General features: G+C 32.8%; 1 protein-coding gene across 6 annotated transcripts in view; it reads left to right on the top strand.

Annotated features, from left to right (window-relative positions):
• LOC113515506 (FK506-binding protein 5) overlaps positions 1-13,677 on the top strand; it is a 34,623-nt gene that overhangs the window by 14,826 nt on the left and 6,120 nt on the right. For 3 of the 6 annotated variants that reach the window (XM_026899741.3, XM_026899740.3, XM_026899743.3), the window contains exons 3-15: positions 1,676-1,816; positions 2,040-2,072; positions 3,345-3,527; positions 4,128-4,271; positions 4,752-4,934; positions 5,270-5,401; positions 5,769-6,083; positions 6,270-6,584; positions 7,217-7,531; positions 7,621-7,809; positions 8,944-9,084; positions 9,179-9,499; positions 10,227-10,409. In XM_026899741.3, coding sequence (XP_026755542.2) covers positions 1,676-1,816; positions 2,040-2,072; positions 3,345-3,527; positions 4,128-4,271; positions 4,752-4,934; positions 5,270-5,401; positions 5,769-6,083; positions 6,270-6,584; positions 7,217-7,531; positions 7,621-7,809; positions 8,944-9,084; positions 9,179-9,499; positions 10,227-10,409 — 2,595 coding nt within the window. Of the gene's footprint in view, positions 1-1,675; positions 1,817-2,039; positions 2,073-3,344; positions 3,528-4,127; positions 4,272-4,751; positions 4,935-5,269; positions 5,402-5,768; positions 6,084-6,269; positions 6,585-7,216; positions 7,532-7,620; positions 7,810-8,943; positions 9,085-9,178; positions 9,500-10,226; positions 10,410-10,687; positions 10,739-10,940; positions 11,838-12,140; positions 13,650-13,677 lie in introns of those variants that run through there. The other 3 variants (XM_026899739.3, XM_052897540.1, XM_052897541.1) reach the window with 2 other exon arrangements.

Raw genomic sequence — 13,677 nt, 5'->3', positions numbered from 1 at the left:
CATTACTAACAAACCCTTCCCCGCAATAAAGTATATTGCTAGCAATTGGGCTATTTGATTCTATTGCTAAAAATCTCTTTTCACCCATCCTACTATAGTGCTTTAAAGATGCTTTTTTAATTATAAAGCACTATTATACCTACTTGTACAACAATTAGTTCATTACCTTAAGGTTGTCTTGAAAAGATTGCTCTCAGCAATAAGACCGCCTTACTGTACTTATACAATTGTATCGTTATGTTTGTAAATTGTCTTGTTTATTTCCTATATTGTATAATGCAAATAAACTATACTCATTCATTCATTCATTCATATAGTGGCAAAGAAGCATACGGCCCGTTCGATGGTAAAGTTACCGTAGCCTACTGGTATGAACGCCTGCACAAGGTGGCTCATACGCGCTTTGCTGACCCTACTTTGTTTGTTTGTGTCTCTTAGTGCCCCTTCTGATTTCTTATTGACTAATACTCATAGTTCATCATAACGACTATCTGAAATCTTTTTTATTCTAATTCTATCAGGTTGTGTATACAAGTATACCTATTGTCTCGGTTTACGTAATACGTAATAAAATAAGTCGTTTATTCTTAGAACTTTTTGATTGTTATGATTATAAATTAAAGTTGAAAGACCAACGAACTGGATACATAAATATTTGATCAGATATAAATGATGTCCATGTACACAGTAAACAGCAGTAAAATTGTGAATATGTTTATTCACTATGTACTTCCTTAAAATAAACACCTGATCGCTATACTCGTAAATCCGAGGAAACTTCTTCTACTTTGGTAGGTTTTGACGCTAATAGTATATAATAATCTTTTCAAATTTATCTTTTCCCTAAACAGCTTGAGTAATTTGTTAGTTAACAGGTGGAGCGGGGGGGAAAGAGATTGTTCGTAATGGAGACTGAGAATCCTATTGTTAGCAATATACCCAACCAGGTCGACCTCATCGCGGTTCTTCCTGGAAACTATCATAGTTAATTCCTGACGAATTCGTCATGATGGGCTGGCCTGTTTTCATTCTCATCTATCACCCTTCACTGGTGCTCCTCCCGTTAGCGCAGGCGGGGTTACTATACCATTTTCATCCTTCAAAAAAAAAAACAGGTGGAGCGATAAATATCTAATTCATTAAAAAGATAGTTTGTTGTAACTCGTTTTATATTAATATAATTTTAATTTTGACTGCTTTGTTGTTTAATATTTTACCATTGATATATTTTTTGTTTTATGAACTACATTAAAATGAATGGGAAGAATAAAATTTAAAAATTGTTTAAGAAATTAATTTTATATTCTGTTTTATGGTCTTCATCTTTAACTTCACTGATCAGCTTACCAAAAGTGGTATATTTTATACGAGACCTTTTAAATATGGACGCTCATAATCTTTGCAAGCTTTTAATGAAGGGAGTTATCAAAGAATTTCGTCTCCATATACTTATTTATCCAGATGTTTAAGAAAATACAGAGGAGTTACTGTATTCTGCGTCTTATTTAAATTATGAAGATGAAACATAAGTTCCAAAACATATGATGTTATAAGGATAAACGACTAGCAAGTAACTAATTAGCAAGTAAATAAACTTGACGATAGTCAATCAGTGATTGCCATGTAAATGTTTAAAATATTCTTTATTAACCTGTTTTATTAAAATCTATTATAGGAGATCTCATGGACGAAGAGAGCGTCCTGGATTTCTTGACGAGTTTAGAAGCAATGGACCTTCCTGACCGAATAGAAGAAGTCAACCAGAAGATCCTCTCTAAGATCATCGAGGATACAAACTACGTTGCTGTTCTTTTCTGTAAGTGTTCCACTGAGCTCTCCATGTGTTCTTTTCTTCAACTTGTTAAACGATTGTGGTAAAATTCAGCGTTTTCTTAACTAACATTTGGATCATAAATTGGGTGCTGTAAATTCTATTATACCTTTAGATAATTTCATTGTCGCCTTCACTAAGTCACCATATCAGTTATTCTAGAGGTCCATACATTGTGCTGTTTGTTTTGATTGTGTTTTTGACGTAGGTCCTGATCACAAAAGTTGCGGCCCGTCAAACAGTAAGTAAGATCCGTAACTGGCGGAATGCCTCCTTTTATGTCTATTTGCCTGATATTCTTCTAGCTTTGTAGTATATATAGTATTGTTATTACTTTATGTTTCAGATGTGCTTTTCGCTTCATTTGCGAACGTTTAAACAATGAGACCTTTACTAGAAGTCTCAAATTAAAATATCAAATGTAATTTAAATGAACAATCGGTGATTAATTAGGCTAATTAAATCTCTGGCACTGATACAAAATAAAAGTAGTATGATTCATTGGGGAAATATGTATTGATAATTCATTAAGAAGAAATTTTCATACATATGAAATAATGATACATCAATTTTTAAATGTGATTCTTCTCGAATTAATTTCATTGCAGCGTTCTGTGTAATATAACAGTTGGTCAATTTATTATTAGTATCCAACGATTAGCTATAAATTCCGTTATCATTTGTCTGTCTGTCCGAACTCCGGTCTAAGGGAAAGGCAGAATCAAAAACGCGTTTGCATTATCGGGCCGTGAGGCGATCTATTTCTGCCGCGCTATTTGTGTCGCGCAGCAGGCTGGGATTGACGGACCGACTTGTCATGAGCCCACACTACATTCTCACGCCTAAATGATACGAAAGTCGATTAAAAATCCGTCTAACCACATAAAACAGTAGGTACATTTTACAATATACCAATCAACACAAGAAATGCTTCCAAAATTATATTTATAATATGATGACCTTGACCTAAATAATTGATTGAAGAGTAGCGTATAGCTGGATACGCAACAGCATGCTCTCATTTAAAAGTGGTTTACATCAGCTTCCGACATATCAGTAACTCTTTAACGAAATATAGCAAAAACAGTTAAGGTTAGTGTGTTGGTACCTATTATAAAAAGTATTATACATTACGATATACAATAGAAATATGATATTGTGATATTTTCACAATAGACCTAAGATTAAGAGAGTCTATATTTAGTTGCTTAGGCAACAGACATTATTTAGCTTCATATGCAAAGCACAAAATGTATAAAAGTTTTAGCTTTGGATCAAAATTGGAAAGGCATGACACAAACTACAGAAATGCCGACCATATCTAATTACAAATTGCACGACACAGCTTACTGCCACACACTTTAAACTTATCTTAACATACATTGTTCTAATTACGCACTGCATTTAACTGCACTGCTTCTTATCCCAGAAGCATGAATTCGGTAATTAAAAAAAAAAGCGAAAGAAATTAAGATTACATAAAAAAATTCATAAATTTTTTAACGTTTTTCAGATAAGCCCGAATGCAAAAAATGTGCTAAAGCTCTCCAAGAGCTGGAAAATATTGATGATGAGGCTGATCAGCTCGGAATTGGCTTCGTAAAGATCCACGACGAGGAACTAGCCGAAGAGTACAGTCTTGGAGATTTGCCAAGACTCGTGTACTACAGGCATCAAATACCTATTATCTATGAAGGTTTGTGAATCATTTTTACGGTTACTGACGTTAGAATTACGAAATAGATAGTGAATAATGGTATATAGTTAGGATCAAATGTTGAACGCGAGTTTTATTATTATGTAAGGTGGAATTAAATTTAGATATTTCAACCTACAAGTTCATAATTTATTTAAATTTCCTGATATACAAATCAGTACATTTAAAGTATAATCCTTTATGTGGTAGACAAAGATATTGTAACACTATCATAAGTAAGTAGTTTAGATATTCTTAGTCTCTATGGATCTCTACAGGACTAATTTAGTGCACCTCTTGCTTCATACACTAACGAAGATTGTCACCATCCACAGACGTTTTATCTGAACATGGTGGCTAGGTTTTCTGCTGTATTTATCTCTTTATTTTATCGCCCTATCCCATTTTATCATTTCCTTTTCATTCACAATGATTTCACATAAATATTAGCATTAATCACATTAGCATAGTATCAATTTAAATTTCAATTCGACCCTATAATTTTTTTTCAATTTAAATCTTTTATATCATTATTTGTGGATCGTTAATTAAACTTTTTTAATTAACAGCGCTAAACGAGTATTAATTAATAATTTCTAGGTGAGCTAAGCAGAGAAGAAGATGTGCTGGAATGGTTGATTGCAAACAAGTCAACTGGTGATGAGGAAGATGTCATAGAGGATGTTACGGCCAAGACTCTCAACACTCTTATTGGGAACGTGGACAATCTTGTAGTTCTCTTCTGTAAGTTGTTATTTAACCTCTTCATATTATTTTAGTAATCTACGTTTTTTATTTACATTTTTATTTGATATAGAAGCGTAAATGTTATCAAGATTAACGATTTCTATATTTTTGGTCGTATACTTCTTCTACGTGTGTTCTTAGACTAAGAATATATATTATCGCTCCATTTAATATCTAGAATATTTCAAGAGATTACAGCGTAATACACCAGACCAAGAGATGGAAAATTCAAAATAATACTAAATCGTTTGCTTAGTTTGATTGTTTGGTAGTATTGCAGAAAGCTCTTTTTATGAGCAGAAATCTTATATAATCTATATAAGAATATGAATAAATAAGGATACAAATACATTTCAGTTTTTATATATTTTGACAATATTTAAGAGTGAGCTAGTACAGTCATATTCCCTGGTTTTTAGTCCTCGGAAGTCAGACACGCATACGAGATTGATTTTTTATTTTAAATTTTCTTCACAGACGATCACGGCGATGAAGATTCTATGACTGTTTTGGGAGAGTTAGAAAAGATAGATGATGATTGTGATCGTCACGGTATACAATTCGTCAAAATCGATGACCAGAAGGCGGCGGAAGCTTTCGGCATTGATGACGTGCCGTCCATTGTCTACTTTGAAAAGCAGATCCCAAACGTTTATGATGGTAAGATTTAAACAACTGTTTCGGAAATTTTATTTGTTACTGAAATAAGTTTTTTTTTTGTTTTTACTTATTTAAGTTGGTTTTATAAATTGTTATACAAAATACTGATTTTTATTTTATTTACGCAAATTGTCAACAAATTGATGATAAACTATATGCATTGCCATTCTTTGGAAGTAAGGTGTTATACTTTCGTATCTTATAACATTACTGCCACACACCTTTCTAACTATAACACAACCATGCAAGCAAAGATGTAAATACAAGAACGTAAATGTAAAAGATTTACTCATGTAGATGATTTTTATTCATAGTTTCATTCTCTTTATTTATAGGAAATTTGGAAAATGAGGAAGAAATCTTAGAGTGGCTAGTAGAACAACTTGAAAAAGATGAAATTGAGGATGTTACCGATGAAATGCTTGACCGTCTCATCAAGGATGGAAAGACCGTTGCTGTGTTGTTTTGTAAGTAGTTTTTTACAGGTGCATGTTTCTAATTTTTTTTTTTGTAGTTTCGTATTGGTTTCTTCATTAGTAAAAAGTTTAGATACATATTTTGTATCCAAATATGATTGATCTTATAAAGAAATAAAATTTGTATCACATCTAACTTTTTTAGAGATCTAACTACATGGAAAAAGAAACTTCTTTTCAAATTTTGTGGTTTCAATAACCAGTTTTTGCTCTATTATAATATTTTAATCAGTAGTAGAATTGCAAGTTCGCATTCTTTTTAATGATATTAAGATATATATGTAATATTTGATAATCTTGCATTAAAAATATTTCTTTTCACGTTTGATGTTCATTCAATATGTTTTCATTTCCGCAGATGACAACAATGATAGAAAATCTCAGAAAGTATTAGCTGAACTGGAAAATATTGACGATGAATGTGATCAACTTGGTATTGCGTTTGTAAAAATTGATAATAACGAAGAAGCAAAAGAATATGGTATAGAAAAAGTTCCAACATTATTATACTTTGAAAAAGGTATTCCTACGTACTATGAAGGTAACCTGGAAGATGAAGAAAAAGTTCTTGAATGGCTTCGATACCAGTCTGAGAGTGACGAAATTGAAGACATTACAGATGAAATGCTCGATTTGATTATCGAAAAAATGCCGTATGTCGCTGTGCTGTTCTGTAAGTATTTTTCGCATTATACGCGGTCTCATTAAAGTATTATAATTTTGAAACATTGCCAAATTTTAAAATTACTTCACGATCTTAATATTATTACGTTGATAATTTATGGTCGTATTTTTAGTCTATACTATTCAGCTCAGAACTGACATATAAATGAAATACAGTCTTTCAAATTAATTTCAGACGACAAAGACCAAAAAAAGAGTCAGAAAATATTATCAGAGTTAGAAAATATTGACGATGAATGTGATCAAAATGACATTGCCTTTGTGAAGATTGATGATGATTCTGAAGCCAAAGAATATGGAATTGAAACTATTCCAACGATGGTATTCTTTGAAAAGGGCATTCCTCATATCTACGAAGGTGATTTGATGAAGGAGGATGAACTGTTGGGATGGTTGCTTCATCAAAAACGTCATAGTGAAATACCTGAAGTAACAGATGAAATGATGGATAAACTAATTGATTCAACACCATACTTGGCTGTAATATTTTGTAAGTACGAATTAGTACTAAGCATTGCGTTTTTGTTAGATCTATATATTTTTAAATCTTGCTCTCAATTTTAGCATTTAGATATTCTAAAAATAAAGGAGAAAAGCAATTAGTTATATATAATATATTAAAATCATTAAAATTGTCCTTAATGCATTATTTGGGGTCACATAGTTTTATCTGTAGATTACTAAAGATTATAAATAGATTACTCTGTGTCAAAGAGTTTTTTTTATACCACTGAAGTAGCAATCAAGCATACGGCCCATCTGATGGTAAGTGGTATTCGTCCTACGAACGCCTGCAATACCAGGAGTATTACGCGCGCGTTGCCGACCCTGAAGAAACCTCTTTACCCCCTTTTGAAGAGCCCTATGCTATAGTCTCTTGGGAAAACCTCGGCAGGGAGCTCATTCCATAACCTCAGTGTTCGTGGGAGAAAACATCTCTGACCACGTTGTACACGAGGATTTAGGCTGTAGGATATGAGGGTGAACTCCCCGTCGATGGCCAGCCGTATGATGGTAGAAAGGGGCCGTGGGCATCATATTGGACAATTCCTCTGAACACAATCCGTTATTATTATTATATTTATATTCCAAAGTGATAATATGTTTGTTTACATTTTTCAGATGACAAAGATGATAAACAAGATATTAGAATCCTTAATGAACTGGAAAACATTGATGACGAATTAGAGAAAGAAGGTATTGTAATAGTAAGAATGGATAACGAGGCAGAAGCAAAAGAATTTGGTATTGATCATCTACCCACCCTAGTGTATTTCGAAGAAAATATTCCAGCAATTTATGAAGGAGATCTAATGAATGAAGACGAAGTACTAGAATGGCTAATAGAACAAAAGAACAGTGCCACTATTGAGGAAGTTACAGATGAAATCTTAAGTGATCTTATTGAAGAACATGAATATGTAGTAGTTTATTTCAGTAAGTAGCAATGTTATATTGTTCAAAAACGTATTTGTTATAGACAGATGTTAGTAATTGTTACATTACATACTGATTCTTGTTTCTAGGTGGCAAATGTGAAGAGGGTGAAGAATGTGATAATATTTTAGAGGAACTAGAAAATATAGATGACGAACTTGATGAGACTGGTATTATCTTTGTCACTACTGAAGACATATCTCTAGCTAAAAAATATGGAATTAAGACCTTCCCTTCCCTCGTATTCTTCAGAAATAAAGATCCACTAATATATAAAGGTAAAAAGAATAAAAATAATAGTAATTTAGCGTCAAATTCTACTATGACCGATCCATTATCACGACAGGACAGTTCTTTGAAACAAACCTGATATCGTGATGCTGAATCGAGCACTTTCGTAGGTTTTTTTGGTGGATGTTACCATACCGCATGACAAGAACCTCGTGAAAGCTGAAACCGAAAGAAAAAAGAAATATCTCGACTTGGCTCCACGAGGTGACCAAAATGTGGAGAGTGACGTCCACCGAAATAATTCTAATCGTTTTGTCGGTGAACGGTCTTATCCTAACCAGCCTGGAACAACACCTCAGATGGTTGGGATTCCAAGGCGGCTCACTCCCAGTAGTGATGCAGAAAGCGGTGTTCTTAGATACTGCTCGTATAGTACACCGGTTTCTCTCCCTGGAGCTTTAAACTCTGTCCGACTGAGCTACGGGAGATATAAATTTTGTAAAAATAATAATTAATTTCTTTATATAAAGACAATTACATTACAGGGTTTGATATCTCCTGTTAAGCAAATTTTGCTTGTGTAAAACGAATACTTATATTTAAAATATATTTATATAAATATTTGTATACTTGGTTTATTATTTGATAAATAATTAGTAACAACTTAACTATATTATCTTTGAGTTAATTCGTATTTTTTTTTGTCTCATGTATTAGATTTATATCTTAATTCAACTTTTTTATAATAATATAATAATAAATAAAAAAAAATGCTATTGCTACAGTAAAAGTACATGTTTTCTTATGCGACTTAGAATGGCAAACAAGCTGACAGCCAACCCGATGGGAAGTGGTAACCGACGCCTATAGATGAGCAGTACATGGACATAACAGAATATACTGTTTCGCCCATGATACCCCTCATGTGTTGGCATTCCTGTATTTTTGTTGTTATTATTATTGTATAAAATATATCAATTATTTTCATTAAAGTGAACAAAACACTTGACATGCCTACATTTTGTTGAGCTTATATAAACTATATTCGTTATATGTTTGAACTTTGGAGTTTATAATTTATTAAATAATACATAAATGATGTTTGTTTGGTATTAGTAGTAAGGATTACAATTATTATCGATTATTGCAAATGTAAAACTTATTGGTTAATATAACTTCAGGCGATATTGAAGATGAAGACGAAGTCCTGTCCTGGTTGACAGATGAAGATACTCTGGAAATTCCTGGAAAAATTGAAGAAGTCAATTCAAAAATGTTAGAAAAAATTTTAGAAGAGAACGATCATATTGTTGTCTTCTTCTGTAAGTATTAAGATATTATTGTACAATTTTGTACAATACACATTTTCCAATAAGCTTATATTACTTTTATATATTAATATAATTTTTATTTTAGATAAGGAAGGCGATAAAAAGTCCCAAAAAATTTTGAGCGAATTAGAAAATATTGATGATGAATGTGAGGAGAAAGATATTGATTTCGTGAAGACATCCGATGAAGGAGTTGATAAAGAATATGATCTGCCAGACTTACCAGCTTTAGCCTTTTATAGACACAAGTTTAGAACAATTTACGATGGTGATCTAATGCACGAGGAGGCTATTCTAAAGTGGGTTTTAGATCTTCACGATTCTCAACCGGATGTCATAGAAAGTGTTGATAGAAAAACATTAAAAGATCTCATTGATGATGTAGAACACTTGGCTGTATTTTTCTGTAAGTAAGAAAGTATTCAAATGTAATAACACAAGTCAATATTGGAGTTGCTACTATGATTTTATATTTTCATTTGTAATATATAATCAATGTAAAGTATCCAATGCAATAGTGTTAAGAGTGATGTTTAAGGCCGGCAGTAAAGGTCCAGAGTTCGTTCCACCTATTATTTCATCCGGAGTTCCTCTTAAAAGATTTGAGAAGTTCAAATACTTAGGACATCTTCTAACTACCGACCTTAAAGGCGATGTAAACATATAACGAGAACAGAGAGCATTATCTGTTCTGTATGTTCTGTTCTGTATCTGCGAACATGCTTTCCCGCAGGTTTACGCGTTGTTCATAAGCGGCGAAAGTCACCTTGTTTCGAGCATTTTACACCTCATTTTTATTAAGTATTCATATTTCATTATACTTTGGGCAAGATATATTCAAAAATCATACAATACTTTAAGAGTACAATATAATAACGCGTTTCGGGTGTTGTTGGGGCTGCCTCGATTCTGCAGTGCATTGGGAATGTTTACGGTAATGTATATGGTTTGTTTCTTCACTATTATTCGTAAACAATCTGCGTCACTGCTCTGCAGAGTGCGGCCCAGCCCCAACTGCGTTTTGGCTAGGTTAGCAAAAAGGCTGAATTCTACATGGACTTATAGAATTATTATTATTATAAACTGTAATTTAATTATTGTGATAAAATATAAGCGACTTTACATTTTCACAGATAGTGAAGATTGCGATACCTGTGATGAAATCTTGGACGAATTAGAAACCATTGATGATGATACAGATAAACATGGCATTCAGTTTGTTAAATCGAAGGATTCTAAATTGGCGTCTGATATTGGGATTTTCAGTTTTCCAGCTTTGGTTTACTATGAAACTGGTGTGCCTATTATGTATGATGGTATGTAATTTTTTTTTGTATTTTTATTTCGTTTCCTTATTTTTACATGGTTTTTATACGTTTTTTCATAATATAATAACACTTTATCTATAATTACAATACAAGATATAATTTAATTGACTTAAAGATATAATTTTTTATACAATTAGAAATAACAAACACGTTAGCGATCCAATTGATGTAAAGTGGTAACTGTCATCTACACGACACATTTTATAAATTAATTATAAACCATTAATTGAAATTTTAAGTATTTAAATGTTTTTATCCTGTTATAGGTGACTTAAAGAATGAGAATAAGGTACTCCAGTGGCTTGTAGATCAAAAAAGTAAGAATCCACATCCATTTTTAATGTAAAATCTCTATACTGGTTATAGGAAATATTAAATAGTAATTACATTGATTCTTGATTTATTATGTGCATGACATCATTCTTAAAATTTCTATATTTTTTAATGAAACTAGTTTATGCCTTAAATGCTGGATGTTTGAGCTATGTCATTTTGCATGACAGTTACTAATGCCTGCAGGTGAAGATAAACGTCGAAAATCTTCTAAAGCTAACGCTAAATCAAAGGCCAGTGCAGATGGTGATAGAAAAACCTCAGGGTCAAGAATTAAAAGCAGTACAATCAATGAAAAAGTCCTTCCCATAAAAAATGTAGGAGTCTTTAAAACTGAGATTCCTGTTAGAAAGGCTACTAACAAAATAATTTCCGTCAACAAGGCTAAATTGAAAAAAGATGACAATGATGATGAGGACGATGATGATGAGGACGATGATGAGGACGACGATGACGATGACGACGATGAGGATAATGATGGTGATGAAGATGATGAGGATGATGACGAAGATGAGGATGATGAAGATGATGATGACGTTGACGACGATGACGAAGGTGAGAATGACAATGACGATGAAGATATAAAAAATAAAATACAATCAAAAATTAAAAGTATTTTAAAATTCAGAAATTCAAATGAAAAAGCAACATGGAAATCTATTGGAAATTTAAAAATTCGTTATCCTGGTAACAAATCTGGTAAACAATTGGTAGACAAATATGACGATGACAGTGACGATAATGACGACAATGATAGTGATGATGACAATGATGACGACGACGACGATGATGACGATGACGACGACGACGACGGCGACGATGATGATGACGAGGACGATGACGACGACGAGGATGACGATGACGACGAAGATGAGGATGACGATGAAGAGGATGACGATGATGATGAGGATGAAGACGACGATGACGATGAAGATGAGGATGACGATGATGAAGATGATAGGGAAGTTGTCAAGAAAAACCGGCTTTTCAATGTAGGTAGAAAAGTTCGTCGTCAGACCACTAAGGACGCAGATGACGATGAAGATGAAGGTTTTTTTGATAGAATAAAGCGAATGTTTACAGGTAATGAGTAGTATAGAGCGTACCCAGAGGTGACCCTGCACGGAGGCACGGATATCCCAACCATCACACATCTGCATGGTCGAATGGGTCCTATCACTATAGCTGTCGCCTGCAGTCATTCGCGAACGCTTTCCAGTTCAAATGTTTTCAGTTCTTATACTTACTAACAATTCATTACAATTAATAGCGCGCATAACAAACAAGCGCCTATGATATAAATATGCACAGTATTAACTCGCAGTTAACTAAATATTGTGATTATTTTTTATACGGGTATAAACAACAGGTTTTTACTGACTGCAGGCGATCGCTGTTTCTACATTGGATTGGGGGCGAAACCAGCTGTCCCAAAAATGACTTATGAACCCTACCAGTGCTGTCCCACTAAAGTCCAAAGTCCAACCAAAGTAGCCAAAGCCACGCCGACAAAGGTGATATCCAAGAAACTTGATAAGGACAAATCGCGAGCGGAACCAGAGAAGCCAGCCAAGGGCAAAAACAAAGCCCTCGCGTCCAAGCCCGAAAAAGCCTCCAAAGGAAAAAAAGGTTTACTCGACTCTGAAAATATTTGGTGGTGGTAAATTACAAAATTGTTATTCTGAAAATTCATTTACAGTAATGTCTAAATAGATGTTAGTGTAAATCAGGTGACGTGCACGGAAGGCATCAAGTGGACACGAATGTTATCATTGTCAGTTGTTGTCAATCCTTAACTACTTTGGAATTGTACCGTAGTCTAATATAATTAGTCTGATCTAACTATGCATCTATCTGTCATCGCATATTAACATTGCTAGCTTTAACCTCGTGTCCCTTGATTCCTGCTAGCACTTAACAGGGTTGTATGTCGTAACAAATTACACCTGTACTGTATTCGCAGATTTGTATAATAAATACATTTTACGTAATTCGGTCTCAGTGGAATATCAAAATATGTATAGAGACTGAAAATGTGAATACAGTTCAAACAAATTCATACTCTAGAAATATTTTGTGGTTTATGGATTAAATTTAAGCACGGAAAAAAAAGCTAAATATTGGGATATTTAGAGACATTGTAAGCAGATGTACAAATCGTTTTTTTCTTTGTTAATTGATTCCAATATTTAGGAAAGATAGATGAATTAAAATAACAACACAAAGGCATTTTAAATGTATTTTGCCGTGCCATCTTGAAAGACTTATCGTTGTAAGGATTTCATGTTCATATAGTTTTCTAGTCTTCATGAAATCTCATTATATTTTGATACACTGGATAAACAATTATTTTTCCTAGTATTTTAAATTATAGTATTTATGTAATATTAGTAATTATATGATATATTTTATTGTATTATGATATGTATTTTGATCTTAATTTTCATAAATGCAATGCCACGATGTGCAATGCCATATATTTAAAAATTGTAGTATTCACTTTTATTTATTCACAAATTCATTAAAGAACGAGATATTAGACCAACTCTAATGAAATATTATTTTTGCTGCCATTTGAATAGTTATTATTTAAGGATTTGTTATACATATTTATATTGAATTGATACTAAATAAATTCTAATACTTAATTCGTTAGAATTAATTTAGCAATTATCATCATTATATTCAATGTCAGCCAAAATATTGAAGGAATATGTTCTAATCGGCTAAATTTATTTCAAATTATAATAGTGCTGGCGTTGTGTGATACTATGTCGGTATGTAAGTTGTATTGTTTGGCCGAAAATTCGCATGGATGTTTATTTATATTGTTACGTTGAATTGTTGAGACGGCGCTGAATTAATTTTTGTTAAATAAATACATTTTCTATTAAATTTTAACTACTCATTTTACACACGAATG

This window comes from Galleria mellonella, unplaced genomic scaffold (genome assembly GCF_026898425.1).
Source record: "Galleria mellonella isolate WM207_F2 unplaced genomic scaffold, CSIRO_AGI_GalMel_v1 utg37, whole genome shotgun sequence".
Lineage (NCBI taxonomy): Eukaryota > Metazoa > Arthropoda > Insecta > Lepidoptera > Pyralidae > Galleria > Galleria mellonella.
Note: the sequence above shows the minus strand (reverse complement) of the source record. Positions and strands in the feature narration are given on the sequence as shown.